Source organism: Hakea prostrata, chromosome 1, assembly GCF_041222555.1.
Source record: "Hakea prostrata isolate BN-2017 chromosome 1, UWA_Hpros_2, whole genome shotgun sequence".
In the NCBI taxonomy this organism is placed as follows: Eukaryota; Viridiplantae; Streptophyta; class Magnoliopsida; order Proteales; family Proteaceae; genus Hakea; species Hakea prostrata.
The window spans coordinates 5,183,747-5,209,519 of NC_142600.1; the positions used below are offsets into that span (position 1 = coordinate 5,183,747).

The window sequence follows — 25,773 nt, forward strand, 5'->3', positions numbered from 1 at the left end:
TCTTTGTTTAGAACACTAATTTAGACCTGCAAGTGCAAGCCATATCCTGATGTTCTAGTAACTGAAATCCTGAAATTTGAATTTGAATGAAATCTTGCTGTCACCACGACTGAAAAATAAATATTATCTCTGGGCCTGGGTTTCAAGATATATTTAGTTGCACTGATTATTAAGCTCAGAGATGTTCCCTAATTTCCTTGGGAATACCATATTGTTAAAATAATTACCCTTAAAAATAAAAATAATAATAATAATAATAATAATAATAATAGGTGAGATATGGTGCTCTTCAGGCCTCTGTTCATCAGTAGATTTCTTTGATTTTGCATCGGTCCGGTGTACTAAACATAAATCGTGGCCGTTGATTTGTCATGTGTGGCTTTAAGTGAGTTAGAAGACCCGACCGATTTGCCATTTGCGAACCGAACCCATTGGCTGGACCAGACGAGCCAATCCATACCTTTTCAAAATCGTTTGAAAACACCTGAGCGCGCGAACGAGAACCCTACCCTGATTTTAGGAAAAGAAGTTCTGAAGAAGGTATGGGTTGATTTCTATTCAACCCTAATCTCCCAGGTCGTTTTTTCGAATATTCAGTGCAAGCGAACCCTGATTTCACAATATTAGTTCAAGGAAATGTTCTTTGGCGTTAGGGGTGGGTGTTTCGATTTGCTTTTAGATTTCCCCCCTTCTTTTTGGGATTGACAGGTAGTCAAGAACTGAGAAATTTATAATTCAAGAATTGGAAATTTCTGTTCCTTGTCTTTTCGGAGACATTTGATGCATAATCACCTAATTAGGGCCTTGCCTGCCTTAGTTTCTTTGTCTTCGTTCAGTAACTGTTTCGTTCCTTTACATTTCCATTTTTGCAGTCAAATTTGTTTTAAATCATCGTAATGAACATTTGTTGTGGTTCTCTTTCTTCACTGAATTGATTTTACTGTCTCGGAGTTAGGAGTTCTAGCTAAACTTTCTTGAGCACTCTCTTTCTTTCTGTCTTCCAACCCTCCTTTCTTTGCCTGTGATGAGATATTTCTTTCTTTCTTTATTTTTGGGCAAATTATTGAAGTGGTTTTGTAACTTCTGTCTTTACATTTTCTTTTTCTTTGTTTGATTGACCCATTTTGGCTTGCATTTCTTCAAACCGTAGCAAATCTTCGCATTGTTTGCTTGAGGATGTTTCTCATTATATTGTTTGGGTTGGAAGTTTAAAGAATGCTTATGGGATTAGTGATTCTGTTGATGTTGGTCTTCTTTGGCAGAAGGGTACCCTTATAAGCCTCCAAAAATGCAATTTGTGACTAAGGTTTGGTATGAACCATGTACCTTCTTCTTGCATTCACTTTCTTCTTTCCTTGCTCACTTGGGGCTTCATTCTATTGTTTATATTCACCTTAAAGATTGTGGGAATAAGATGTTCTTGCATAATTGGGGTCATACATATGATGATCTTGCAATTGTGTTGTGCATAGCATGCCATGCAACCTGTTTATGAACTTATTGGCAACTGCTGTTGGTTACTTAGATGTTGCAGCACTCCTACAATCTTCAGGCGCCTTCTGGTAGCAAGTGAAAGGAAGAGATGGGAAGTGGGAAGTGAAATTGGTTTAAATTATACTTATGATTGTGTAACATACTTTTTTTTGGGGGTAGAATGTGTAACATACTTTAATACTTATGATTTTGTAACATACTAAAAAACTCTTATCATAGTTGGTAACATAATTTTTAGACCATCCTAATCCTTATTGCAGAATGAAGTAAATTTTAATAATTAATTTTGGAAATATTTGGAGTTAAGTTACAATCATACTAGATATTGTTTACAGAAGTTTTTATTTTAGGTCTGATTTCTTTCCCTTGATATCCTGCTGATATGAAAGATTTAAGCTCACTAAAACTTGCATTCAACACTTCAGGCACCCAAATATAAGCAGTCAAAATGGGGCAATTTGCTTAGATATCTTGAAGGATCAGTGGAGCCCTGCACTCACCCTGAAAACTGCACTTGTTTTCTTACAAGCATTACTGTACAGAAAACCAGGGATATGTCCCCATCTCATTCTTCTTTCTTAACAGTAGAATCATATTTCCAAGCATGTGAAGCTGCAGTCCTGGGTCTGTAGAAGAAGTGAATGACATACATTTCACAGTACTCTGCTTTTCTTATTTTCTTTTGGAACTTATGCTTCATTTTTAAGCAGTTTGGTTTAATGCTGCTATATGTAAACCAGTAAAAGATAAGCCATTAGTCACACAGGAAAATGAACCAAAGCATTTACGATACTACAACATGAGCAACAATGCAGAACAATAGAAGCAAACTGAATCTGAAAATTAGGATTCATGGATCCTGGAACTCCTGAAATGCATTATGGATAGTCTGACTGCTGCATTTGTTTGGTTCCAGTCAGTCAACTATCCCATCAAAGGAAACAAGTCTGGATCATGGATGCAAAGGGACTGGTGTTGTCACTGAGCTGTACATACGGATAGGTGATGCTGCCTTTGGGGAAACATAATAGAAACATCAAAAAAGAAAGCACCAAGGGGGAAGTTATTTATCTAGTTTGATTCTGAGCTGCATATTTAATTCATGAAAATCGATTCCATTAGCGATTCCTGTGAGAAAAAGCTAATGGGAGTAGAAAGGAAACTCCACAGGGTTTTCTAGGAATTTAACGATAGAATTGCTTTGGTCATTCAACTTTTGTTTTTCTTGAGATCCATGCTTGGTTTTTTAGGTGAATCTTTAGCTCAAATGGAAGAGCACCTAGATATTGTCTAGGGGCTGATGGTTCAATTCCATCAGGATTCTTCTTCCATTTTGTAGAAATTTTGAAATTAAAGAACTAACAGAGGGCCAAGATTACCTGGTCTCAAGAATTGGTTAGACAAATTCTAATGCTAGGACCCTAAGTTAGGTTGTGAAGCTCAAATGGTTGTCGAATCTAGTTCGCGCCCAGCGTTTTGTTGTCTCAAAATCGTTTGAAAAATCTATGGGTTGGTTTGTCTGGTCCAATGAATGGGTTTGGTTTCTGACTGCTTGTTGAACAATATGCGCAAGACTAAAGCAAAATCGCCCGAAGTATGGTTTCGCTTGTTGAACAATATGCGCAAGACTAAAGCAAAATCGCCCCAAGTATGGGGATCAATGACTTGTCACAAATAGTCTTTTTAACAAATAGATAGAGTCCATGGAATATTCTCAAATGGAGCACATCGTGGTAGAACCGTAGTAGAACCGTAGAAGATCATATAACCTTTAAATCCCTCCACTATATATATTGAGGAGGGAACTACATCTAAGGTGAAAAAGTGCAAGATTAGAAACAAATACGGTACAATTCTTTAGACTATTACATACGCCATAAGGATTGTGACACATGGCAGATAATTATCTAATGGTACAATTAGAATCCAGAAGCTGATTGAATAAATCAGCTGAGTTTCCTTCACAATTAATTGTTTCGTTCGAACAGTCTTTTATTTGTCAAACCCTAACCCATTTTCACATACATGTATCTCTGTCTTGTTTCTCAAAATATTTGCCTTAAAGGCAAGCATTAGAATTATAAACATGCTATTTTTTTTTTTTTGGTAAACATAAACATGTTAACCAAAATGTCTTTATTTTGTTAAAAATAGTTATTTTTAATTAAAATTAAAAGATAAACGGTCCATCTTCACCAATTTCCAATCCTCGTGGTCAATAAGTATGTTTCGACTCCCAAACTTTCTATACTTGTTGCTCTATGCGCTCAGTGGGTTTGGAATTCCTTTGAGTCTACTAAAAGATTGGCTTCTTTCCTGGAAAATTATAAATGGAAAAACTCGAGTGGATCTGCTGGTAGTTCAAAAGTAAGTTTAATGTCTTGATTTTTATTTGAAAGCAGAATTCAGAAGAAGACCAAGACTTAAATACCAAAAAATGAAGAGCCAAATCGATGAATTTGAAGTAGATTATTCGCTTTCCGCCTTCGTTTTAGAAGTTGCAGATGAAACTACACATTGGGGCTTCTATATCGATGAAAATTACCCTATTTGTATTTATAACGTTGTCAATTCTAAATCGATTCAAGATCATCTGCTTATCTGGACAGATCTCAAATCCAATTTCGATTCTGTTAGCCATGGTGGCAACTGATAGCACCGAAATAAGGTATGGTAGTGGGATGGTGTCCCATTAGTGGGAATAAAAAAAATGAAGAACCAGATAGAAAAAGAAATCAGAAATGCGGTTATTAACTTCCACTGAGCTCGTGAGAAAATTTAAAATTCTAACAAAGAAGGCGGTTGGTGTTCTACTTCTGCTACCAGCCTATCAGTGTACCACGCAGACTTCCTAATTATCATCGATGGAATCTCCATGTTCTCTTAAACAAAGTCAACACTTCATGATCAGGGTTTATAATTTAAGCTTTCTTCTTCATGAACCTGACCACGGAGCTCTAGAACTGAACTCAAAGCGTGAAGAAGTGAGCAGACAGAGAAAGGTAATGGGTTTTCCTTCTAGATGCTAATGGGTCTTAACCATTTTTTTGTTTAGTGACTTATCCTTTTATCTGTATTTTTTGTTTACTGGTTCTGCATCGGAATCTCTGTAGAAAACCCATGAGGTTTCTTGACTGGGATTTTACTAAGATGCTCTGTTTGCTTCATTGTGTATTCTGCTTCCACAAGTTCGTATAACTCTTTGATGCTAATTGTCTCTCGAGTCTCTACACCCATAGATTTCTTCTTTTTCATTTTTCTGGCCTGACTTGGCCTCACCTGACATGTTCTTCCATACCTAAACACCAGTACTACTTCCTTGAGCAACAAAATTTTAGTTGCACTTCACAAATTTAATTGCAACTCCCTTAAATTCTAGTGAAGCATGATGTGTATTCATAATGTAATGATAGAAATTTTTGCATGCGTTTATGATTGACCTAAGCTATCTCCAATTATTATAGGTACATTTTGTATGTGCCTTTTAATTCTTTTGTTTTTTGATCATTCAGATATTAGGATATCTGGACTAACTTTCCTTACCCCCCCCCCCCCCCCTTTCCCCCCTTCAAATGCCTCTATTTCCTGCATGAGAAACAGTTGATGGACTGGCAACTATATGCTCCTTGAATGGAACCACTGATTACAGTGTTTCATTAGAGCTTACCAGCTTCTTTTTTTTTTTCTTTTTTTCAAAGCATCAAAGAAAGTAAAACAGGTTTCTCTATTGATGAACAGGAGTTGTGATGGAAGCTGATGGTAAGCTTCCCATGAAAGACAATAATGATGTGGAGGGAAAGACAAATATGGGTGGAGCTGAAGTAATTTTAGATATTCCACGTGAAAGAGAAAATCCAAAGGAGGAGAACAGAGCTATTAGAGTTATTCCGACACATGTAGGTTCAAGCTCCCCTCCACAGGATTGGAAAACTCTAGCTCAGAGGCCTGCAGGCATGGAGTCTCCTAAGAATGGGGGTAGAGATTTAAATGTTGGACCCTCAGATCTGGATACTTCCAAACTCAAATTGCAAACATCCACATTCATGAGCTGTCCTTCTCCAGAGATAGTGAACTCCAATCAGAATCCTAGCAAACCTCCTGGAATCCCCACAGGGACACTATTTCGAAGACGATCACTCTCAAGATCCGTTTTCTCCAAGCCAAAATCTAGGTTTATTGATCTTTCTGGTCCTACTGCTTTGAATATCATAGAGGATTCCAGCCCATTGGTGCAGCAGCTTGCTTCTCAATCATCAAATTCTCCTTGTAGGAATTCACCTAACAGAGTCATTGGTTCTACTCCAACTGAAAATGTAAAACCTGCTTCTGTTACCCCTAGGACTCCTTTAATGGCATCTCCAAGGGAAGAGGAAGAAGATGAAGAGATCCACAACATGGAAAACCCAAACTCAGGAAAAGGATCATATGAGAAATGGAAAATCGGACTACTGATTGAGTGGATGATTTTGATTTGCATTATGGGGATCCTTATTGCTAGCTTAACTTTCCACAAACTGCAACGCACCATGATTTGGGGCTTGGAGATTTGGAAATGGTGTGTGCTGGTGATAGTAATTTTTTGTGGTCGATTGGTTACAGATTGGTTAATCAAGATTTTGGTTTTTTTGATTGAGAGAAACTTCTTGCTCAAGAAGAAGGTCTTATATTTTGTGTATGGGTTGAAAAAGAGTGTTCAGGTATGCATTTGGTTGGGTTTAGTTCTTTTTGCATGGGCGTTGTTGATCAACAATGGGGTCAAGCGACCACGCAACACCACAAAGATTCTAGATTCTGTCTCTAGGGCTATTGCTTCATCTCTAATTGTGGCTTTTATATGGTTGGCAAAGACTCTGTTGCTAAAGATAGTAGCTTCTTCTTTCCATGTCAATGCATTCTTTGATAGGATACAAGAATCAGTCTTTCACCAGTATGTTCTTCGGACTCTTTCTGGACCACCATTGATGAAGTTAGAAGACAAAGTTCATAGTTCCATGAGTTGGGGGAAATTGAGTATCAGGAATATAAAGAAAACAAAAGGAGACCATGAACAAGGGGTTATTGATGTGGGGAAACTTCATAAGATGAGCCAAGATACGGTTTCACCTTCAACCATGAAGAGATTGATTGATGTGATAAGGAGCACAGGCCTATCCACTCTCTCAAATACAATTGATGAGGAAAATGAGCAGAAAAATAAGGAGATCACCAATGAATGGCAAGCAAAGGCAGCTGCTTATGAAATTTTCAGAAATGTTGCCAAGCCTGGTAGCAAGTGAGAAGATCTTTATGAAAGTGCCTTTATTGTTTCAATGATAGATTATTCTGTCCTCTTATCATCATTTTTGTTTTTGTTTTCTCTTAATTAGGTACATCGATAACGAGGACCTCTGTAGATTCTTGCATAAGGAGGAGGTGAGTAATGTTCTTCCACTATTTGAAGGAGCTATGGAGACTGGAAAGATCAAGAAATCAGCTCTGCGAAACTGGGTGGTAATTGGCTGCATTTTACTTTGTTTAACTTCTTCATATTTCATAAATGCTCTTATTTGCTCTTTTTCAGAAGTCAAATTTCAGCAAATTTTGGTATATTTAATCTCAATCCTCTTTTCATAGTTCAAGATAGCATTCTGAAACTATGAATGGCTTCAAGAAGTTCTTTCAGGGGTTTGTCTAAGTCAATATATAGTCTTAAACTATAGGCCCATCCAAAAGCATCTCAGTGGCTTATCCTTAATCCATTTCACGTAAAGAATGAGAGGATATTTTACTTGTTGGATGAGACATCAATTTTGAATGCTAATGATCCTCTCTTTTGTGCAGGTAAAGGTTTACCTTGAACGGAAATCCCTAGCACATTCCTTGAATGACACAAAAACTGCTGTAAAGCAACTGAACACCCTTGTATCTTGCATTTTGGTTGTTGTCATCATTATTGTTTGGCTTATTCTGATGGGGATTGTGACAACCAAAGTGCTCATCTTCATTTCATCTCAGCTTTTAGTGGTGGTTTTCATGTTTGGGAACACTTGTAAGACTGTATTTGAAGCTATCATATTTGTTTTTGTGACACACCCATTTGATGTAGGTGATCGTTGTGTTATTGACGGAGTGCAGGTAACTTCTTGGTAAACAAAGTTAAATGTATAAGATTTGCATGTTACCTATTTGTGATATTTGTTAATCTCATAATATGTTACCTTGCAGATGATTGTCGAAGAAATGAACATTTTAACAACAGTTTTCCTGAAGTCTGACAATGAGAAGATATACTATCCAAACGCAGTCTTAGCTACAAAACCAATCAGTAACTTCTACCGGAGCCCAGAAATGAGTGATTCTGTGGAGTTCTCTGTTGATGTTTCAACTTCAATGGAGAGTATTGGAGCTCTGAAGGCTAGAATAAAAGTGTATGTTCTCATAGATGGCCTTTTCTACCTTTTCTTTTCCTATATATATTTTGGTGCACTTAGCAATAGCAAAGAACTAAGAATTATATGCGTTCATCTTATTCACATCCACTCCCCATTATAAGCCACCACATGCTGTCTGGGCTGGGTTGCCTAGCTGTCCTTTTTCCTTTCTACTCATATGAATTGTAATAGTGTGAGATGCTTATTCTAAGATTTTATAGTACCATCTTGCTCATGTTTGCATCATGGTTTACTGTTCTGTTTGTAAATAAGATTATGGGCCCTCAGTTTGAAGTGATGAGCAAATTGTAAAGTTCATAGATATCTGTAGGATCATGCTAGCTTAGTAATCACTAGAATGATTGAATCTTATTATAGAAAGAGCATTTCAGTGCCCTAGGCTCCCACTACTGCAGGATCTTGGAGGGGCAAATGTATATGGCTTGCCTCTGCTTCATTGGTGAGGCTGTTTCTGAGGTCACTGGACTCTAAGCATAACTCAAATCATTGGAGAAGAGAGGTCTAGGACACTAATCTTTTCCAGTTTAAGATCAGTCTCTCTGCAAATTCTCATTGAATGTCAAACATATGAACCCTTAATAGATATTTTAAAGAAAAGACTTAAATATATTCTGGACTACTAAGAAGAACAACAAAATAACTAACTAAGCCAGAGTGAAATGATTCAGCTCCAGAACAACAAGGGAACTTCATGGGCTAATGGAAAAATCATATGGCACCCATGGGTTTGGTTTTATTTTGATTAAAGAGACAAGGAACACCTTTGAATTTATATTAGTGTCTGTGACAAGATGTGGCTGTAAGGACAAACAAATGTTTTCTCAATGCAATGTGGTGACTGAAGGGCTGTAACCATTTGAAAAAAATAAATTGCAAGTCATTTTTCAACTAAACGAAGCGCTTGAATGAAGTTAAATCTCCACAAGCAGGTGCTCTGGTTGTTTAGAAATGGCCATATGGAATTAGCTCTTTAAAACCTCACTCGTTCTCAAGTTATGTTGAAAGCTGGATTATGTTTGTCTCTTCCTTTGTTATCTGTCTTCTTGGTTCCCCCTCCTAATATACAGTGCCAACTGTGAAAATATTGATTCTGAATTGCAATATTTTTTCCTTCTTCTTCTTTTTTTTAATTTTTTTTTTGGGGGGAGGGGGTTGATTTGGGGTTTATTATATCAACATGGAATACCACTTTCTAGTTGGGTTTTCAATTCCTTGAGTAGATTGCTTTATTTTACCTTTGATTCTTTTGATTGGGTTTCCAGGTACATAGAGAGCAAGCCTCAACACTGGAATTCAAAGCACAGTGTGTCAGTGAAAGACATTGAAAATATGAACAAGATGACAATGGCCCTTTCTGTTCTTCACACCATGAATCATCAAAATTATGGAGAAAAGAGTAACCGAAGGTCTGACCTAGTCCTTGAGCTGAAGAAAATATTTGAAGAGCTTTCTATCAAGTATAATCTCTTACCACAAGAAGTTCATCTTACCCATGTTGACTCAGCTACTCCAGCACCAATGACCATTAGAAGGTGATTGTTATTCAATGAAAAATCATTGGCAACCCAAAAGTTTGTTTGTCCTTTCCTCTGTATTTTTTTCTTCTTCTGAGAGTGCAATATTATGAGTAGGCTAACCTGATCAGACCTTAATACGGAGAAAAAAAGCCATTCTCCTAATGGTGACATTTATTTAATTTACCCAACAGCACAAGGAATAGCCATCCCTGTCTGTGCGAAGAATTGGATCATGTAATTTTTGTTAGTCATCCTTTAATGATTTTGATTAACTTGAAGCTTTATAATGGCTGAAAATCATAATTAAAGCCAAAAATTCCCCTTATGAACAATTTTGTAGTTCTTGGAGTCCTAAGTACAATGACTCTACTACTCATTATAATGATTTCAGGGGTAAGTCTTAGCTACAAAATCAATTGGTAATATCCACAGGAGTTCCTGTTTTCTATATAACATTTTTCTTTCATGTCTTTGCCTCTCTGTTTTGATAAATTTGCATGTGTGATATTTCACAAGAATGCTGGCATTGTGAACAAGTGGGCAGTATCAACTATATGAACCACCCTTTCACATATTTTCACTGTATTTGGTTTTTATGTTTCTGTCATTTAGAGTTTACATGTTAGTGGATGAGCTATTGACTGGTTTCTATGAACAATAAGAAGTTGAGCTAGATGTAATTGATCATGTTTCAGTTATTTTTTTTTCATCCAATATCACTTTGGACCTTAGTTTTCAAATCTGAAGTTTCTATATTGGCTGAAAAAATAAAAAACTTCATCTATACATATGGTTGAAATTTCATTCTAGATGTAGTGAAGTCTTCAGCAAGGAGTTTGGTCTTTCAGCCCATTCCAGTTTGTTCAGATAGTTTGAAAAATGCATGCCATGACTTTGGGAATGCTTTTGCATTAGAATAATTGTTTGTTTGCATTATTTACTACATCAGCTTAATAGAGATCTGTAGGTTTCTCTGAAATTTCTTGTATGGGGGGATAAGAATAAAAGTCACCAAAACTATGAAGTGCTAAATAGGGTAATATTATCTAGTGCACCAACATATAGCCAACATAGCCATCACCTTCGGGATGCTGAAACAGCCATGTTGCAACTGCACTGTAAAAATCTCCCAAGTAGGGGGATCAATGACTATCACAAATAGTCCTTTTACAAAAAAGAGAGTCCATGGAATATTCTCAAAATTATCCGGTTTGGTACGTATACACTATGAATACTCATGTTTGTATTCTTGAATCACATTCTTAAAATATAAAACGAGACCATCATAAAAACATAATGCCAAATTATGTCCCTAGTTGTGAATTTTTATTTAGTATATACATGTGGAACAACATAATGTATATAAACTGATTACACAAACTTAATTTAATTGCTACAAATTGTGTCTGATGGACATATAGATTGATGAAGGATGCACATTCTCATGTTTTTGCTCCCTCAGATGTTCTTTTTATTTCCAACATGTATTTTTAGCCAATAAAATTATTGAGAATTAAAAATACAAAATACAAGTTGACAGATCACAAGATTTTAAATGGAAAAAACAAGAAGAGCATTCTAACCTTCAAAGTAGAATAGAAGAATACTTTGTTCTCTTGGCAAACAACAAAGAATTCCTTCCCAATTTTAGCAACTTCATGTCAAGCTTCTGCTAGATAATGTAATGCTCCTGGTCTGAGACGAAGTACTGGATGTGGGAGTTGATGCTTGTGAACTCTGGTTTGAGGAAGGTGCAGGGATGACAACTGTGTTCTCCTTGTCATACTCCACAAGAGCTTGGAGAATTCTAGGAATGGGAGGAGTGCTAACCTCCACTAATCCCTCGAGTATCTGAACTACCAGACCCATTGAAGGTCTGTGAACTTCTTCGTCTTGGATGCACCAAGAAGCAACTTTACAAGCAGTCTTGAGTTCAGCAAGATCAGCATTACCTTCCAATCTGTAGTCTAAAAGGCTGAGGATTTCTCCTTCTCCATTGATTTTGCTCGCTGCCCAGGTGGGAAAGAAACCAAACTTCTCGCTGTCAGATTGTTTGGAGTTTCTCCTTCCTGATATAAGCTCAAATAGCATCATACCGTAGCTGTAAACATCAGCCTTGGCGGTGATGGCCACACCAGAAATCCACTCTGGTGCGAGGTATCCTATTGTTCCTCTCATGGTAGTCAGAGCCCGACTGAAATCCCGACCAAGAAGCTTGGCCATGCCAAAGTCAGCCACCTTGGGACAGAATTCAGCATCTAATAGAATGTTCTCCGGTTTGATGTCACAGTGTATGATGCATTCTCTGCACTTCTCATGTAGATAAGCTAATCCTCTAGCCGTTCCAAGAGCAATTTGGTATCTCGTTTTCCAGTCTAGAACCTTAAACTCATTTTTTCCATGAAAGAGATGAGAATCTAAAGAGCCCATGGGTATGAAATCATAGACCAGCAACCTTCTAGCACCTTGGCAGCAAAAACCACGGAGGCGAACAAGATTAACATGTTGAATGGTCCCAATCGTGTTAACTTCAGCTCGAAATTGCTTCTCTCCTTGACGGAGTCCTTCAAGCTTCTTCACTGCTACAACAGTGGATTCAGACAACGTCCCTTTGAAAACAGAACCAAAACTTCCTTTTCCAAGCTTCTCAGAGAAGTTCTTGGTTGCAACTTTCAAATCTCTGTATGAAAAATGAAACCAAATAACCCTCAATTGCCTTGTTGGAATTTTCAGCTAAACTCCTCCTCCGCCTAGTCCATATTAGCACCACAAGAAGACCCAAGAGGGCTACAACCCCTGAAACAGGACCTGCAATTGCACCAGTAGCTAATCCATTTTTGTTACCTCCAGAAGTTGAAGTCGAATTCATAATCTTGAGATATAGGTCTTGTGCACCAATGGAGCCATCTGAGAGTTGTACCAAATTCATGATATCTCCTTCCCAAACGCTGCAGTTACCATTATATGCAAAAGCATTACAAAAGCAACTGTTCAAGCAAGCCACTTCACAGGCCTGGAAACTCCCTACTGCCAATGATTGCGGATATGAGGGCAACTTTATACTAACCATTTTTAAGAACGTATATTTCTCCATACTATGAGAACCATCATTCACACATAGCTCTGGGTTAGTATTAGTCACGCACCCACTAGACCGTTCAATATTCTTGGTACTTGGACTGTAACCTTGCAAACATGCACAGGTTGCTGCATCTTGCATTCCTGCTGCACCTGCTTGCATTCTGCAGATACTGAAAGGTCCACAAAGATTTAGAACGTCGCATGTAGGTCTCGGTAGAGACCAAAACAAATTCCAACCACTGGCATCTACCCAAGTAAGTTGATTAACATTCCCCGTCTCATCCAAGACAAATCTAGTGATAGCACCCTTACTTGAATCATATAAGTCATAAGTGAAATAGTTCTCATCCTCATTCGAAACATAGGTGAAGTTGAAGATATATTTAAGTGTCATCTCAGGAACTCCGCTGAAAATCTGACCATTCCAAGTCCCAGTCGTCCAGAAATTAACATCCTTCCACGATATATAATAATCACTGCTTCCATATGGGTCTATCTGGAAAGAGAAGAACCCCGTGGAGGGATCCGTCGGACCCTTCCATGAGGTGAGGACCTGTGATGTATTACTGCGTTTGTTGAGCCCAATACTTCCACCCGGCAACAGAGTGTCGGTTGGGTGATCAAAGCTCTGCCAGATGAGATCGAAGGGATTTGAGACATTTCTCAAAACAAGATTTCCAGAGTCAAGAAGAACTGCCTCAATAGAATTGGAGGGGTATCTGGAATTCAAATTGGTTGTCCAGATAACTATGTTCATTGAGTCGAGGATGACTAGATTCCCATCCTCTGACAGCTTCAGATGGGACATATACTTGAAGGAGAGGGGTTTATCTCTGTTTGCCACCCAAACGACGGTCATCGCCGATATCTGTCTGTACCAGATACCTATGTAGGACTTACTAGACGTATTATCTGGAGTGAAAAAACCCAATTCGAAGTTCCCATCTCCTTCAGAGACGATGGTCTGATCTCCAGAAATAGATTCGCCAAAAGAGAGGGTGCCAGTTCCGTCTGAGAGTTGGCAGTTGAGAAAGAAGTACAAGAACAGAAGACAGAAGCAGAAACATGCGTTGTTTCTCACACCCATCATTGCTTACAGCACAAGCACAGAGATATATTGCTAGAGATTTCCAGTAGAAGTAATGATGTGCAGTTCTACTTCTACCATGGTTACTTCTGAAGTGATTATTCCTTTTTATTAATTTATTAAAAAACTAATATAAATCTAAAACAAGGAAAGGGAGAAAGTTACAAGGAACACTTATTGGAGACTTAACAATTAAGTTCTCTTTTGATTTTAATTTTTTTAAAACAAACTCTTAGAAGTCATTGACAAGTGACAACAACTCAACCAATTATTTTATCTATTTGTTTATTATTACAAGACACATGAAAGAGACGTTAATTCACTCTTCAATGGTTTCTTTCTGAAAATTTTCAGATAAATCTCCGAAAACAGATCATATATTCAAAAAAAATTGATTTTAACATTTTTTTTTTGGGTTATCAAACACCGCTTGCTTTGAATCTAAATAATCAACTCTTATCCTTTTATCAGCGAAGGATTAAAATTTTTTCATATTTATCGTTGAAATGGCATTTTCAATTCATTAAAATTCTTCTGCTAACAGTTTGGTCTATCAGCCCACTTCAATGTCTTCAGTTAAATTGACAAATAAATGAACTACAAAAGTTCTGAGCGGGGAGAGAGAGAAAGGTAAAGAAACAGAGCACAAAGGAAGAAGCATGCACATTTTCTTGCGGATTCACATCCTCTGTAATTCTTCCCTGCAATTCCCTATAATTTTATCTTAAGATTGTGCCATGTAACATTTAAGTAATTCAACGGTCAGCCAACAAACTAGTATTTAAATTTGAATTTACACCCATCACGCAAATCTATGAACTGGTTAGAATTGACACAGATGAGTTAAATTTAAATTCACACATTAGAAGAAACAAAAAGGAAGTGGTACAGATAATGGAAATGAATTCTATTCTCAATCGTTACGCCAAAGGAGACAAAACAGTTTTTCAAGTAAAGCTAAGGAATACTGACTGCAGGATTTAAACAAATACATATGATACATATACTTTTGAATTTATAAAAGGATATGATTATATTTTAATCTTCACTGAAGAATAATTGCTAGAAGTACTTTGTTGTCTGACCTGAATGGGGGGCAAACAACATAGAGTTCCATCCCATTTTCAGCAACTTCACGCGAAGCTGTTTCTAGGTGACATAGTGCTCCTCACTCTCCTGAGAAGGAGTATTGGATGTGAGACTTGATGCTTGTGAACTTTTGTTTGAGGAAGGTTCAGGGATAAAAACTCTGCTCTCATGGTCGTTCTCCACAAGAACTTGAAGAATTCTGGGAATTGGAGGAGTGCTAAACTCCACTAATCCTTCAAGCATCTGAACTACCACACCCATTGACGGTCTATGCACTTCATCATCTTGGATGCACCAAGAAGCAACTTTACAAAGTGTATTGAGTTCTGCAAGATCAACGTTACCTTCTAGTCTGTAGTCCAAAAGGCTGAGAAGTTCTCCATCTTCATTGATTTTGGTTGCTGCCCAGACAGGGAAGAACCCAAACTGCTCGCTGTCAGATTGCTTGGTGTTTCTCCTCCCCGATATAAGCTCAAACAACATCATACCATAGCTGTAAACATCAGCCTTGGCAGTGATGGCCACACCTGATATCCACTCTGGTGCAAGGTATCCTATTGTCCCTCTCATGGTGGTCAGAACCCGACTGAAATCCCGACCAAGAAGCTTGGCCAGGCCAAAGTCAGCGATCTTAGCACAGAATTCATCATCTAATAGAATGTTCTCTGGTTTGATGTCACAGTGTATGATGCATTCTCTGCATTTCTCATGCAGATAAGCTAATCCTCTAGCTGTCCCAAGTGCAATTTGGTATCTTGTTCTCCAGTCTAAAACTTCAGAGTGCTTGTTTTTCCTAAACAAATGGGAATCTAGAGAGCCATTAGGCATAAAATCGTAGACCAGCAACCTTTTAGTACCTTGGCAGCAAAAACCACGAAGACGAACAAGATTAACATGCTGTATCATCCCAATCGTGCTTACTTCAGCTCGGAATTGCTTCTCTCCTTGCGTGAGGCCTTCAAGCTTCTTTACTGCTACAACAGTGAACTCAGACAATCTCCCTTTAAAGACAGAACCAAATCCTCCTCTCCCAAGTTTTTCGGAGAAGTTCTTGGTGGCAATTTGTAAATCTCTGTACGAAAATGGAATCAGACAACCCTCATGAATTGTCTTCTTGTTAAGTCGAACTGAATTTCTTCTCCGCCTTGTCCAAATTACGACCACCATGAGACCTAAGAGAACCACAACCCCTGAAACAGAACCCTCAATAGCACAAGCACGACTAAATGATCCCTCATCATTACCTCCAGAAGTCAAATTGGCAAGATCGGAGGCTGCAAGTCTGAGATATAGGTCTCTTCCCCTGGTGTCTCCATCTGAGAGTTGTTCCATATTGATTGAATTTGCCCACTCGTAGCAGTTACCACCATCATAAGCATAAGCATTGCAAGAACAACTTAAAAAACAATCTGCTTCGCAAGCTTGGGAGCTCCCAGATGGCCATGATAACCACGGATCCATGTACCATCTCATGTTAGGTATCTTTAAGAACCCATCGTCTACCGTGGAATAATCCTGACATTGGGTTAGCTGATTATTCCTCACGCACCCAGTAGACTGAAGACTGAAACCTGGCAAACAATCACAGCTGATAGGTGAATTTTGCTGATTGCAGATACTGAAATCTCGGCAAGGATGATCATCTTGGCATGTTAAAGTCCGATCAAAATCATTTACAAATTGATTGATCTGCCCCGTCTCGTCTAAAACGATTCTAGTACTGTAAGAAGTGGAGTCATAAATTATATAATTCTCCCTCTGATTCGAAACATATTTGTAACTAAACACGGAATTGCTGAAAAAAGAAGGACTAGTGCTGTAGTTTACAGACCCTTTCCACAATAAAAATAACTGACTACTTCCGTCAGCGTCTAGTTCGAAAGAGAAGAACCCTGGACTGGGATCTGTCGAATTCTTCCATGAAGTGAGACGCTGTGATGTATTTGTGAGTTTGTTTAACCCAATCTTTGCGCCTGGCATCCAAGTGTCGGTTGGGTGCTCAAAGCTCTCCCAGATCAAATCAGAGGAATTTGAGATATTTCTTAAAACAAGATTTCCAGAGTCGAGAAGTGCTACTTCGGTAGAATTGGGGGAGGATGTTGGGACCAAATTTGTCGACCAGATAACGGTGTTCATTGGGTCGAGGATCACCAGATTTCCATCCTCTAACAGCTTCAGCTTTGAGGAATAGTGGTTATCAGCGAGGGGTTTTTCTCTGTTTGCCACCCAAATGACATCGTGCGACGAATACAAGTACCAGATACCAATGTAGTAGTTGTGAGAGTTTGTATCTGGCGTGAAGAAACCCAGTTGGAATTTCGAACGTTCGGAAATAATGGTCTGGCCTCCGGAAATCGATTCACCAATCGAGAGGGTGCCATCTCCGATAGAGATGCAGGTAATCAGAGAGGAACAGAGAAACAGGGCACAAAGGGAGAAACATGCACTGTTACTCGCACTCATCGACGCACACTGACCAGCACGGATTCACAAGAACAAGAGACAACAAGAATACTAGAGTATCACCTAAACATGAGTCACCCCTGTCCAGATTCCGATCCTCCAACAGTTTCATACGTGATAAATACTAACAGAACAGAACAATGGTTTATCTCTGTTCGGAACCCACTCTGTTCGCAACCCAAAACGACGATCACCTCCGATATCTTTCTGTAGCAGATACCAATGTAGTAGTTCTGAGACTTGCAGTGAAGAAACCCAATTCGAAGTCCCTATCTCATTCAGAGACTATGGTCTGATCTTTAGATCCTACGTAGAGAAGGCTGTCCATGAAGACGCAGAGAGGCAGTAGAAAGTAAGTAAAAGCCACGAGAAAGCAGGAAACTTCAAATAATTTGTCTCGTTTAGAAAAACATGAACACAAGTGGCTTGAATAACCGTACGACGTCACCTTCAGTATGTCACATCGAGGTCAAAATTCAGGAAAGAGCAGTTGAAGAATTTGATCCCTTGTGCATGTTTAGATTTTTCATTGACCATTATACTTCCAATTTCAGACCCGTTCACTGCTCCGCAAGTCAAGATTGGCAGTTTGGCACCTAATTCCGAAGAAAAAACTGAAGATCTAATAAGAGAACTTTAAAGAAAAATTCAAGACCTTGCTCTTGTCCTTGCTCAATCAAGAACATTAGAATCATAATGGGTTTAGCTTGGCCCTAAGCTTTACAGTGAATGACAAAAATTCAAGACCTTAAGTTAAAGTCAAGGACCTTAACTAGACTTAGGCCAAAAACTTATAGCGGTGGAACTAGGATTAGAAAAGTCCGACCTAGTCCTGCCCTGTTGTAGCCCTAATGACCACTTATGTCCATTGATGGAACAGATGGCATTAATCTTCCTTCCCTTTGATTTGTCATGATGGAACAGCTTCGCCTTTATGATAGAGACCCTCAAAAGTCTCATCTTTTCTTTGAGCATGTTTCCGTCAATTTAATTGGGCAATTTTGATTGACCATGATTGATTTTGTGCAACTTTTTTCTACTAATATGTTCTCATTTCAAATATTGTTCTCTTAGAATTGTGAAAAACTTGGTTTGGTTTTTGGGTCTTTCCAAAACATAAATCCATGAGGAACCAAAAATAGTGCATTTTCAGAGTGACTTCAATGAACATAATTACAAATGGAAGTCCAACTTTTCTCAGGGCACACCTATGCAACTTCATCGGGCCCCGGCAACAAAGATTGCCCACAACGCAATCGGTGTTAAATGTCTGAGTCATGTTGTACCAGCTCAAATAGTTTTATTCTTGACTTTCTTTTACTTAAAACAATAGAATAGCAGAACGGAACGCCTTATAATAGAGAACAAAGAATGAAGATCATGGTTTTTCTAAGTTTAAATGCTTTGAAACCAACGCCATTCCCTCTTCCTTTTCTTAAGCATTCGTCTCTCTCAACTCCGAGTACGCAATTTGCTATACCGATCCCTTCCTTTATTGTAATAATCAACTCAATCTCTTCATCCCCTTCAACCCTCAACCAGTTTATCTCCTCGAACAGCCAAAAAGCCCTTCTTCTCTGCAATCTAAGGTACCCACTTGGTCCTCATAGCTGCCTCCACAAGGTTTCTTTCCTGGTGCCCAAAAAGAAGATGATAAACAACACCTTAGCTTCTACTTCTTCCATGATTTTGGTCAATGACACCAAATTTGTCTGGTGAAACTTTCGTCTAACTTGCAAAGGAATCACATCATAGTTCCAACGTCAGATCTAGATGACAAAAGATTACGAGATTTGCAAAGATGAGGCAGAGGGTTTTGCTGAATCTGAATCGTCTTTTGGATTTTCCCAAGTCTGGCGTTCTTTCTGTAAATCTATTTTAAATCAAGGGCCGTGGTAATTGTAAATTACAAAGAAATGTCAAAATTTAAAGATAATTGTGGTCCGTAGGAACCATTGGATTAAATGCATAACATATGTCGCAAAACTGTACCTGCGGAGAACATATTCTGGTGCAAACAAAAATCCCTATTCTTAGTGTACATTGTGGAGATTTTTAGTGAAGAGACTGTTTCCATGCCCGACCTCCCCATATGGACTCAAAAAAACTTTTCAAATCACGTACGCGTAGTAACTAAGGTACCAAGAACCTAATGGAGAGAAGGTTTTCCAAATCATGTTGGTCAGGTTAGTAACATTAGTTAACCTCAATTTACAATAAAATCTCTTATCTTTGCCATCTCCAAAAAAATGCGACCCTTGTTGACAGTTGAAGTAGAGGGATATGGGAATTCCTCTTTTATGCACATCACACGTAAACACGTAAAAAATGCAAGAACAGTGAACAAAATGAACATGTACCAATTAAATCTGTTAAATTCATGTTGTTTGGTTACCAATAGTCACTGCAAGAGCACAAACCATCTCTAAAATGGTGGAAACGGTTTGAATCCCTTACCAGAATCTCCCTTTGGAGAAGATCTGATGCAAATTTCATGAAATTATGACAGTCAAGACAAATCCTAATATTTTTCATAATCCTGATGGTCTTCCGATCACATTGGCCAGAATTCATCACCACAAATGCCAAAGCCAGCTTCTCACTATGATAAAACAACAGCTCCTCTTTGTGCTCCTCACCTATGTCATACAAGGCCGAGTTTGTCTCTGGCACATAACCCATCTCCTTTAATTTCCCAACCAACAATTCAAGCTGAGCAGAAATTGCTTTCCTCTGTGGATGGCGTTGCCCTCCACACCCAAATTCATGTACCTGATTCTCAACTTCAATCCAGCTCAAGCCAGGTTCCTTCCTCACTCTATTTCCTTTCATCTCTTTCCTAATAAAAGCTGCATTATGAAAACAGCCCTCGGAAGAATATATATTTGACATCAAAACATAGCCTATTGAATTTTTTGGGTCCAACTCCAACAGCTTCCTCCCTGCCAGCTCAGCCAACTTGGGTTCTCGGTGTTTCCTGCATGCACCAAGCAGAGCACTCCATACCACAGAATCCGGTTGCATTGGCATTCTGTAAATTAGAGCCTCAGCCTCAAGAAGGTGTCCAGCTCGCCCTAGAATATCAACCATGCACGCAAAATGGTCACGTTCTGGATAAATTCCATATTTCTGAACCATCATGTCAAAGATTTTGGTTCCCTCAACAACAAGTCCAGCATGGCTACAGGCAGTCAGGAGAGCAACAAAAGTGGCAGCGTCCGGTTGGACATTCATTTGCTCAAAGAGCTGTAATGCCTCCACCGCTCTCCCATGCAAAGCATAAGCTTTGAAAATTGAGTTCCAAGACACTGTGTCAGGAAACTCCATACAGTAGAAAATTTGCTCTGACCAGTGGAGGGAGCCACACCGTGCGTAGGCATGTACAAGAGCATTAGCAAGCACTGTATCTTTCTCAAACCCGGCCTTGATAACTTGAGAATGGATAGCTGACCCATGTTGCTCGGTGGCGAAGCCTGCACATGCTTTGACAACTGCAGAGAAAGTATAGCAATCTGGATTTAAGCCTTCTCGCCGCAGCTGACGGAAGAGTACAAGTGCTTGTTCCGGCTTTTGTTCTACACAAGAAGTTATAATCCCAGTCCACAAAACTAGATCTTGACAACCAATTGTCTCATCAAAGAGCTTGTAGCACTCACTAAGATCCCCTCCAAGCTTTGAATAGGCATTCATTAAGGCCGTAGCAACCTCAACCTGAGATACAAACCCAGTCTTGGAAGCCAGACAGTGCAATTGGTAACAATGCTTAAGGCCCACGACAATATCGTTACCCTCTGAATATAAAGATGAAATAACACTTAAAAACGTCGCCCGATCAAATCCTACACCATCACGGTGCATTCGAGAGAAGAGGTCCAGCGATTGGGCTCCATGACCACAAAGCTGGAATCCTGCAAGCATTGAATTCCATGTGATAAGACCACGTGTTGACATGGTTTGAAAGACGGCCCAAGCGCCATTGCAGTGTAAACTCTTCGAGTACATTGTAATAAGCGCGTTTGCAACATAAACATAAGCATCAAATGAGGTCTTTAAGACGAGAGCATGTACCTGCCGGCCTCGAAAGCAATCACATGAGCTGAGAACACTTGCAAAGGCGAATTCGGTGGGACGATGGTGGGCAAGCATGTAGGAGAAGAGCTGGAAGCAATCCTCAGGTCGGTCATGCTGGCTGTAACCAGTGATAAGAGCAGTCCAAGAAACCAGGTTTCTGTGGGGCATTTGGTCGAACAGTTGACGAGCAACTTCTAAGCAGCCACACTTGGCATAAAAATTAATAAGATGATTGGTCACGAAGAGATCAGGATTGTGGCAGTTTGAGAGCATATGTTGGTGGAGGGCTCGGCCTTGGTAGAGGAGGCGGTGCTGGGCACAGCCTTGTAGGAGGATGCCGTAGGCTTGTGAATGGGGTATGTTAATGGCATAGAAAAGGCTAAGGGCTTCCTGGAGTTGACCTCGGCCACAGAGGGTTTGCATGTGTTGAACCTGAACAGATTCGGATTGGGAGATAACTGAGATGGGCATTGTGCAAAAGCCTCTGTAGAAGGGGTTCTCCCATCTCCATTTCCATCTCCACCTCCATATCCATTGTTCCAATCTCATCTAGTGGAAAGAAGCGGCATCGACGGACTTCAATGGAGTTGTTGCTGCGGACATTTTTCACGTTTTCATTGTTCGTTCGTACATTCCAGTTGCAAAACGACCATCTGTGTCAGTGTGACGGTACCGTTGTCCTCTACGCCTGAGCTCGATTTTGCTGTACTGGAGTCCAAATAAGAAAGAATTGTTTATTTTTCTATATTATGTTCCTTTCCCTTAAACCCGGTGGGTTGGTTGAACTCGGAAGATCCGAAGATAAAGTTTTATACTTTTATTAACGTGGGTATTTTACCTACCCTCGGGTGGGTCCATCTGGCCGGGTTTACCCTTGGCCTTGACCCGTAAACCCGGTAGTTTATGGGGTTTTCTGAATTTGAAAAAAATAAAGAAAGAAAAAAAAAATCATAAAACCCGCCGGATTTACACTATAAATGAGAAGGACAATAGTATATAAGACATCGACTCGATCCAAATGTATAGGAGGCGGTGAGTTCAGATCCAGTTAAATCGAGCGGGAAAGAATACGGCAATGGTCGTTGCATCGGAAGAACTGATGGATCTGTTGTTAACCCTAAATCTGCATTTCGATCGTATCGATCTCATTTGAAAGGTTGTTGTCTTTCGTATCTACTGATTAGCTTCTGTTGCTATCTTCATTCCCTCGAAACTCTTGAAACTCTTCATCGAATTATTCTAGCTCGCTTTCGTTTAACGAAGAATTGAACACATTATCTGACGCGGAACTGTTGATTACTTGCGAGACTTTCTTTCCTGTGAGGATTCATCTGTGTTTTTGCATCTGGTATCTCTTTTACTTGTGGAGGAGATTCATGTGTACGCGAATGTGGTACAGCACCTTTTCTATCAATATTTTAGGTTAAAACTCGTAGTTGATCCTATCAATCCGCTTCACTTGCAATGGTCGTTGGAGTTTCAGCGTGCTCTCGTCGTCATTGATAAAAATTATTCCTCTTGCTAGACTGTTCGGGGTATCTTGTTTAAGGAGTGTTTTGTAGTTGGTGGACCATATTCCAATGTACAGCCGATGCAAAATGACACGTATCATTTACAGTTAGTTCTTTCCTTCCTTCATATTTTCTTTGTTAGGGATGGATAAGACGGTGTAATTGGGTTTTCTTTCCTAGGAATGTAACCGCTATCTGTTGGGGGAGGGGCGGGAGTTGGGGGAAGAAGAATTGAAAAAAGAAAGAAAAGGGGAATAGGAAGCTGATCTTATCCTTCACATTTAGTTGTGCAGCAATTCTAAAACCAGTCGAAATCTAATAACTTCATGCATTCAAATAACATACGTTTCTTCCTCTATCTGGACTAGAATACTACTTATTTACCTTTAAAACTGATACCAAACTTACAATCCTCCCCCCACCATGCTAAAAAAAGGGAAAATATTAAATTTCATTTGTGGATCAAAATTGCTCATAGTTTAGGTGCACGATGTTATTTTTAATTCTGGCACTGTTGAACTTGTTGGACTGTTAGTGTGGTAGACATGAATATATATTATTAAAAGAGAGAATCTCAGAATCTTTTAGTTTCTCTTGACTGGCAAATTGAAGGGCACAACTCAAGTAATAATATAATTACCCTATGTTTTATTGACTCTGATCTCACACTTCTTGACCCGTATTTCTCTTGCGTAAATGTATGTTGTTGTCTTTCCTTTAAGGCTGCATCCATGCTGTATACTTATGTATGCAAATTTCTTTGCAGTAAGTCATGCAATATATATGGTGATATTTTCTAAGTTATCTTTCTGGCATTATTCTTTGATTTCGAGAGAAATCATTTGGCAGCTTATGCTAGCTGAAGTACTCGTGATAGATGGATGCTGCTTCATTAAACAAACTGGTAAGAACTTTTTTTGCTTGGGTTTTGTTTTTTATAATGTTCTTTTTTCATACAGGAAGCATGATTTTATACTGATTTCATCCGTCATCTTTATTTAAAAAGTATATCTTTAATATTTTGATTTAATTTGAATTTACAGAATTTGAGTTAGCTTATTGCTTGGTTGACCCAGATTTCTGAAATAACTTGAACTTTTAGTAGGAAGAAATAAGAATGATACAAGAGAGAGGTGAATTGACTGGGCTGAGATATGATCCAATAATAAGTAGTTACATAGTGTACTCTGGTATTACTGTCCAATTGTTAATAAGAGTGATGTATTATTTGCTCCTTTGTGTCGCTAGGTTATCTTTTAGGGAATTACTGCCAAATGTATGGAGATGTTACTGACGATGCTGGGGCATGTGATACTTCATTTGAATGCATCTGAGTCTTATGTATTATCTATCTAATGACTGCCCTAAAGCACATGATCTAAGACTAAAACTATCTGTCCACTGTCCACTCACATCCATCCACTGCAATAAGGCCGTAGTGTGCTTCAATGGCTGCTAATTTTATTACAGAAAGTACCATATTGCCCGAAATCCTTGGATTTCATCAAGGGCATATTATGAGATGGAAATTCCTGCATATGAATACAGACCACTGAATCCAAAGTGAAGAAAACAGTTGATCGTCTCTGTTCATGTTGAAATGTTGATGCATTTCACAGAACTGTTAGGACAGATTTAGGGAACTAACCCATATGACAGCGTCACAGTGACCCAGACTTAGAGAACAATAAGGAAATAGAGAAAATCAATAACTAGAATCAGCCAACACCAACTGATGAGACTAGAAGACGAATTGAAGGCTGGCCTATATCTGCTGTACTAGTAGCTAAAGTATCATAGATATAGTAAGCTTTTTAAACAAGGAAAATGAAGATATCATTCATTTTCCTGTCCTGACATACCTACAAATTTGGAGAAGTGTATTCCCAGAATGAGGAACACCTTTTGAAAAGTTGGGCTTGAACAGTAGCTGGATTGACTGGAATCTTTAATGGAGATCTGATATCACTTAAAAATTACTGTTGCAGGGAGTGAAACTGGGAAATAGGGCTAGCAGAAACATGCAGTAACTGATCTAATTAACTAGGAATGGAAGTAATAATGGTATGAGTCCAACCTACAAATTTGAGTTTAATTACCTTGGTTGTCACCCATGCATTCCTCGTATGACTTGCTGAAACTGATATTAAGTGGAAGGAAAGAGAGAGGATGTGACCTGGTTTCATCATCAAGGCCTGTTGGAGGTTTCACCACCATGGGTTTTCTGTGGAATCACCATAGTACTTTGAATTTCATGAGAGAACAGATTAACTTTATAGAAATTGTGGGGCATGTTCCCCTCTGCTTGTGATTATAAAATTTGAAGCATAAATATGTTCAGGAACTCTCCATGTGTAGAAGAAACCTGACTTACAAGCAAGTCTGAAATTAGTGATCTTCTAGAAAAAAAATTAAAAATCTACTCACTACTACATGAAACGAGAGAACCCAAAATAATAACACTTAAAGCTATCGACTATCTGTTGAGTAGCTAACATAAAAATAAAATAGTAGTCATACAAGAGACACAAAACTAAATCAGATACTCATGGAAGATTTCCTAGCTAAATCTGAAAGACTTGTCCAATGCTGCTCATGCTGCCAAGCTCTGGTTTGAACCAGAATCAAATTTGTGAAACCGATTGCCCCTCACTGCTCGGTATCTCTATCAAATGTTTCTAGCTTGTCTAAATTAGCACACCATTTGAAGTTTGTTGGTGATCTTGAACCTTGGAAGTTTGGTACCCATTTTCAGCAAAAGCACACATCCATATTGCTTTTTTTACATCTGAATGTATTCGGTCATAATGATATAGATTTCTGTTTGTCAAAGTGTACTGGAAGAGTGGTGCTCATCCGGTCCGTCCTCCAATCTTCCTATCTCTATTGGTGCGGTATTTTCCCTCTCTCAAAATCTACCATCCATACCCTGGAATTCCTCTTTTTTGCTTTTCTTTGGAAGGGTCAAGATACCTCCCGTTTCCTCCATCCTATCAGTCGGGCTGCCATCTGCCAGCCTAAATCTGAAG

General features: G+C 38.9%; 3 protein-coding genes and 2 pseudogenes across 4 annotated transcripts in view; 2 read left to right on the forward strand and 3 right to left on the reverse strand.

The window, feature by feature from the left end:
- The first annotated feature begins 3,720 nt into the window (after nt 1-3,720).
- On the forward strand, nt 3,721-9,787 carry LOC149026902 (mechanosensitive ion channel protein 10-like). The gene is made up of 6 exons (XM_089157102.1): nt 3,721-4,496; nt 5,233-6,766; nt 6,861-6,984; nt 7,315-7,608; nt 7,699-7,901; nt 9,188-9,787. The coding sequence occupies exons 2-6, from the start codon at nt 5,241-5,243 to the stop codon at nt 9,459-9,461; spliced, it is 2,421 nt and encodes an 806-aa protein (XP_089013228.1). The 5' UTR covers nt 3,721-4,496; nt 5,233-5,240; the 3' UTR covers nt 9,462-9,787.
- Nucleotides 9,788-9,939: 152 nt separating this feature from the next.
- Nucleotides 9,940-13,771, reverse strand: LOC149026903 (G-type lectin S-receptor-like serine/threonine-protein kinase At2g19130 pseudogene; annotated as a pseudogene).
- Nucleotides 13,772-14,505: 734 nt separating this feature from the next.
- LOC149026904 (G-type lectin S-receptor-like serine/threonine-protein kinase At2g19130 pseudogene) lies at nt 14,506-17,488 on the reverse strand (annotated as a pseudogene).
- A 2,036-nt stretch (nt 17,489-19,524) lies between these two features.
- On the reverse strand, nt 19,525-21,983 carry LOC149026905 (Tetratricopeptide repeat (TPR)-like superfamily protein). The gene has a single exon (XM_089146101.1). The coding sequence runs from the start codon at nt 21,780-21,782 to the stop codon at nt 19,554-19,556; it is 2,229 nt and encodes a 742-aa protein (XP_089002227.1). The 5' UTR covers nt 21,783-21,983; the 3' UTR covers nt 19,525-19,553.
- Nucleotides 21,984-22,235: 252 nt separating this feature from the next.
- Nucleotides 22,236-25,773, forward strand: part of LOC149026906 (vacuolar protein sorting-associated protein 52 A-like) — a 46,467-nt gene continuing 42,929 nt past the window's right edge. For both annotated transcript variants that reach the window (XM_089157129.1, XM_089157122.1), the window contains exons 1-2: nt 22,236-22,389; nt 23,511-23,648. In XM_089157129.1, coding sequence (XP_089013255.1) covers nt 23,622-23,648 — 27 coding nt within the window. In that variant the 5' untranslated portion in view covers nt 22,236-22,389; nt 23,511-23,621. The remainder of the gene's footprint in view (nt 22,390-23,510; nt 23,649-25,773) is intronic.